The sequence below is a fragment of the Benincasa hispida genome, chromosome 3, assembly GCF_009727055.1.
Source record: "Benincasa hispida cultivar B227 chromosome 3, ASM972705v1, whole genome shotgun sequence".
Classification (NCBI taxonomy): Eukaryota; Viridiplantae; Streptophyta; class Magnoliopsida; order Cucurbitales; family Cucurbitaceae; genus Benincasa; species Benincasa hispida.
In genome coordinates this window covers 20606268-20611899 of record NC_052351.1, presented here as the reverse complement: position 1 = coordinate 20611899, position 5632 = coordinate 20606268, and the positions used below count along the sequence as shown (strand labels likewise).

Genomic DNA, 5632 nt, shown 5'->3' with positions numbered 1-5632 from the left:
TTTCTAAACACATAAGTGATTTTATATAAATTATATCTTTAAAAAAAAAACCTTATTTGAAAATTTAATATTATCAGTATTTTTTTTAATTATTATATTATAAAGGGTAGAGATGTTCAAATAACCTGACAACCCGAACAACCCGGACTACCCAATCCAAAATGTAAGGGTTGAGTTGAGTTAGTTTTGTTCTTGGGTTGAGTTGGGTTGATTTTTTTTTTATTGGGTTGGATTGGGTTGTGAGTTAGTTAAAAAAAAATTTGGGTTGACCCAATCCAATACAAATTTTGTATATATATTTATATATTCCTCTTTGTTTAAAGTTTGAGTTCTTTGTATTGATTAATTTTTGAATTTTTAATATTTTTCTTTTAAAATTGTTATGATATTTGTCTTTGTTTAAAGTCTATAATAAATATCATAAATATTTGGTATTTAGCATCTTAATTTTATGAGATTTTAGTTATTAGTTATGTGTTGTATATAAATTTACATATTTTTCATTAAAAATAAAAAAATAAGTTATAACCCGACAATCCAATCCAACCCAACCCGAATTTTAAGGGTTGGAAACTTTATTTGGGTAATTTGGGTTGCCAATCAAATCAACCCGAATTTTCGGGTTGGTCCAAAAATACTCTAATCCAACCCAACCCAACCCAATCCATGTACACCTCTAATAAAGGGTGTTTGAGGCATTTTATTTTTTTTAAAAAAAACTATTAACTTATTGCCCATTTTTTTTAGGAATTTTCAATATTAATTTTTTAAGTACTTATCAATGAAAAATATGATTTTAAGTACATTTAAGAAGACATATCACATTTATGAATGTAATTGATGTTGACATATGATTAACAAGAGCGATATAATTATATATATTAACTAAGATTAAGAATAATGTTTTAAGAGGGTTAAGAATTCAAAAGAAAAAACATTAATGGTCTCATATTATATAAGTTGAAAACTTGAAAAGTTAATGAAATTACGGGAAAAAAAAAAAAAAAAAAAAGTCAACAATCAAAATTGATTATTGATTATTCCTTACCTCGGTCGTGGCTACAATTAATCGAAATAGAAAGCCACCCCTAAATGCCCCATTTAAAGACTTATAAATCAAGAAATAGTCTCATTTACCTCCAAATTAACACACACAAAAAAAAAAACAAAAAAAGAGAAAATAGAAAATAAGTAGCGGGAAATGATAGTGGCCGTTGAACTAGTCTTTAAATGAAATTAAATTAAATTAAATTAAATCGGAGCATAGTCAGTCCGACGTGGATCTGCATCAGCAATTATCTGAACCACAATACTTCCACGTCATTTCCTTTTCCATTCTCATACCCGAATCTCCACGTATACTCCTCGTCGATTCATTTTCTCCATTTTATTTTCTTTTATTTTTCCGCCTTCTTTAAATTTTAGTAAATTCCATAACCGCGTCCGACATTTTCAGATCACATATAAAATGCTAATTCCTTCTCTCAAATCATCTCTCTCTCTCTCTCTCCACATTCTGGGTTTTCTCTAGACGGCTACCGGCGGACGCCATTTTCATTTCTTTTTTTTATATCGGTTTCTTGAATCCGTTACGGAGGCTATTTCGGAAGGTCAATTATCTCTCTGCGTTTTCATTTGTCTTTGTTGAAGTTTGGAAGTTATTAGGAGAATATATGAAACTGTTTTGCGTTTCGGTTTTGAATTTTCAATTTGAGAATGCTAAATTTTAGGAGTTATGTAATTTGTTTTCGTTTTAGTTTCCTTCCTCTGCCTTAAATGAGGATTTATTGGATTGTCTGAACAGGAGACAGATAGAGATAGCCTTGTTCTTTTTTCGTGTATGGATGCTTGATTTTTGCTTCTTTTTCTTTTTTTCTCTTCTTCTTTCCCGTTTGCTTCAATCGTCCTGAATTTGAATGTTGTCCACTTGAGCTTCTTCGATATTGTTCGTCATTTCCAGCTGCTGTGTAGATTAATCAAAACGCGATAATGAAATAACTATTCGTTTTTTCTAAATCAGATCGAGAATCCCTTTTGGATCATTCTTCACGTTTTCAATTGTTTTGAGCTGCCATTGATTTTTTTTTCTTTCTAAAATATATATAAGATTGAAAGAACCAGGATAATCTATTATCTTGTTGAAAGCATGACTGCTTGATTCTTTGGTAGAAATTCGGGTATCCAAGGAAGTTATTTGTCTAAATTGCTTTGCGGGTTGGGATTTTAATTTGAATGGATCATCTTTTGGTTGGCACCATCTTGAACACTCAAAATTGTAATGATACCCTTTTACCGACAATTGAACATGTATTGATTATTCTATTTAATTTTGCAAACTCGCAGGTTTTAGAGTTTTTGAAAGTAAATAAATGGAGAATAAAGAAAATAATTGCCTGGATTTAGTCCCAATCCCAGCCAAGGCAAACACCATCCCACTGCCACCTCCATTGCCTAAATCTGCAACCAGTAGTCATCTACAGAAGGGGTGGGTTTCAAATGAATCCTTGGAAAGGGGATACAGCTGCGTCTCCACTGCAACAAGAGACCTTTGGGACGGCCTCTTTGACGAAGCATATGGAGCTGATGTTTCTATTCATACGGATCATGGTGGCATTATATATGCACATGCTTATATCCTCGTAAGTTGTTTTAATCCCACCATTTCGTTCAACCCTGCAATTTTAATTTCTTATTCAATGGAAAATTTTCTAATTGATGTTTGGGTTAAAGATAAATACATTTATATTAAGATGAGTAGTTTTCAAATTTTGCATTTGCTGACTGAAAAGTATGAATGTTATTACCATAATATATCCTAGTTCAATTGGTGATTCGGTTATCTTTTTTAAATTTTCTGCAGGGTATGGCTTCTCCTGTGCTAAAAGGCATGTTAAAGCAATCAAAAAAGTCTGGAAGGAAACGTTTGGTATCGATCCATGGAGTTCCACCTGATGCTGTTAAAGTATTCATTAGATATCTGTACTCTTGCAGGTAAATGCTTTTCTTGTGCTGTTTTGTGATTTGGTCATTGATTTCAGAATTCAAAGCCTTCTAACGGGACTTAGAGAAATGAAATTTTGGATTGCATTGATTCTGTAAATAATAAGCCTGCAGGGTTTCTATTTATATTGAATGATGAGAAAATTTAAATTCAAACGTTAGGCACATCCATTTGCCAAATTTTTACTATGAGAAGAAACTTATTACTGTAGGAAGAGAATATGAGTTTGCTGGTTTAGTTTATTTGGTTAAATCGTTAGTTTTCATTAATTAACTTATCGATCTTCATTAGTTTGTGTTTTTTTCTCCCTATTGGAAGTTGGCGTCGTGTACTAAAATCCTCTGCCTCACATTTTGGGACAACATGAATTTTGCTGCGTTTTCTGATTTATTACTACATTTAATTTCAGATATGAGAAGGAAGAAATGGAGGAATTTGTATTGCCTTTGCTGATGCTGTCTCATGTATATGTGGTTCCCCAGTTGAAGAGGGAGTGCGAGAGGCAACTGGGTTGTGGTTTGCTGACACTTGAAAATGTAGTTGATGTTTTTCAACTTGCATTACTGTGTGATGCTCCCCGTCTCAGCTTTCTTTGCCACCGTATGATCCTAAAAAACTTCAAAGCTGTTTCTTCCTCCGAAGCATGGCAAGCAATGAAGCAAAGCCATCCAGTACTCGAAAAGGAGCTTCTTGGATCAGTGATTGACGAAGACAATGTAACACCTCTCTCTCTCTCTCTGTTCTCGTCTTCATATCAAACAGTGTCTGATTCCTCAAAGAGCTGAGTAGTGCTGGTCTTTCTCTAAACTGACCTCCTTTCAAATTTTACTTTCAGAGGCAAAAGAAAAGAGTGAAGAAAATGAATGAAAGGAAGATCTATTTGGAACTATTTGAGGCAATGGAGACTCTTGTTCATATATGTAGAGATGGTTGTCGCACAATCGGCCCACATGACAAAGACTTCAAGGTGAACCAGCCGCCTTGTAAATATGCAGCCTGCAAGGGGCTGGAATTACTTATCCGCCACTTTGCAGGCTGCAAATTAAGAGCCCCTGGTGGTTGTACCCAGTGCAAGAGGATGTGGCAACTCTTGGAGTTGCATTCTCATCTTTGTGCAGATTTTAATCTCTGTAGAGTTCCTTTGTGCAGGTAATTTATCAAAATCCGTCTCCCTTTTTCCATCTTTTCTTTGCTTTTAACCTTTTGTTACTCGTTGTAAAGAACTATCTAACGAGAATGTTCCATGATTTCAGGAATTTCAAAGACAGGAGTAAGAAACAGGGCAGGAAAGATGAAATTAAATGGAAATTGTTAGTAAAAAAGATTCTAAGGACGAAGGGAGTAGCAAGAACACCATTCTTTTTGACGACAGAAGCCATATAATCAGAGGCCAGGGATGAAAGCCTGTTTTTTTTTTTTTTTTGTATAATCAAATTCAATTTGTAAAATTTCTGTTCTTTTGATTGCCCAATTTGTATTCTTTGTTTACATCACAGATCAAGAAATGAAATCAAAATCCATACGACGACTAAGCAAAATGAACTCTCGCAATTTCCATTTTTTCTCAACCAGAATAACACTGAAACAAACCCTCGGTTTCTTTTCAACACTATGCAATTTCCACCTCTTGGGATAATAGAAAAATCTTCGGATCCCGATGAAATTATGATGTTATCGTCGAAGGAGGCGGCGGAGACGCTACCGGCCGTCGATGGTCCTGTTTTATCAACGAATCCTCTAAATGAGGTAGAGGAGAAGTTCCTTTGGCTTGACAACCGAGCGAGTCGTTGCGAGATTCTCTTTTGCTTTTAGGAAAAACACCACCGCCGTAAGAAACCGCCGCCGCCCACTCCGGCGTGTGAAATACTGTCTCTCGACTCTCGTCATCGGACAATGGCGTCTCAAATGATGGGTTTACTATCTGATTTTGCGAGAGAGGAGGCAGTGGCTGCAACTCAGGGCTAAGAAGATGAAAATCCAATTTATTCACAGAATCCACCCGCCGATGCGGTGAAGATTCATCTTCTCCCTTTCCACCCTTCCGCTCGACGATCGAGCACGGCCTCCGCTCCATGGTTCCGAAATTCAAGAAACTCGATGGTGGGATACCAGAATCATGCCGAAAACTCAGAGAACGCTCCTTCTCGACGAGCATACGAGACTTGCATCGGTACTTAATCCGCTGCCGATACAGAAAGAAGGCGAGCGCCGAGAGCATTCCGAGAGTCACAATCGCAACAGAGCATACAATCCCTAGAGTTTTGATTGGTTTAAAAGTTTGTTGTGTCGACGACGGTAGATTAGGTAGAGAGACATTCGAAGGTGCAGGCGTAGGCTGGTCGGAATTTGCAGACCTGAGCGGCGGCGGCGGAGACGGCGGAGACGAGAATGTGGCAGGATCTAATGGGTAGTGCAAACTTCTTCTCCAACTATCGGCATTGACGCAAGGATGATTGAGAATAACCAACAAATCCAGACTGAGAACGAAGATGAGAACAGAAGGTTTCATGGCGGATAATTACGGTTTGTGTTGGCGAGGATTTAGAAATCAGAACCGCTAGGTCGAAAAGGCTTTAATGGTAATTAATTATGTGTTTTTGTGAGGCCCTGAAGATAAATTATAAATAATTG

General features: G+C 36.2%; 1 protein-coding gene across 1 annotated transcript; it reads left to right on the top strand.

The window, feature by feature from the left end:
• Positions 1-1444: 1444 nt before the first annotated feature.
• Positions 1445-5424, top strand: LOC120072525 (BTB/POZ and TAZ domain-containing protein 4). Its single transcript, XM_039024906.1, has 6 exons — positions 1445-1610; positions 2344-2639; positions 2861-2991; positions 3411-3717; positions 3837-4150; positions 4255-5424. Exons 2-6 carry the CDS (start codon positions 2370-2372, stop codon positions 4382-4384), a joined length of 1152 nt encoding a protein of 383 aa, XP_038880834.1. The 5' UTR covers positions 1445-1610; positions 2344-2369; the 3' UTR covers positions 4385-5424.
• The last annotated feature ends 208 nt before the right edge of the window (positions 5425-5632 follow it).

Coding starts and splice junctions, on each gene's coding strand:
- LOC120072525 (XM_039024906.1), top strand. CDS start 2,370: ATGGAGAATAAAGAAAATAATTGCCTGGATTTAGTCCCAATCCCAGCC. Junction 2,640..2,860: donor ATGCACATGCTTATATCCTC/GTAAGTTGTTTT, acceptor AATTTTCTGCAG/GGTATGGCTTCTCCTGTGCT. Junction 3,718..3,836: donor CAGTGATTGACGAAGACAAT/GTAACACCTCTC, acceptor TTTTACTTTCAG/AGGCAAAAGAAAAGAGTGAA.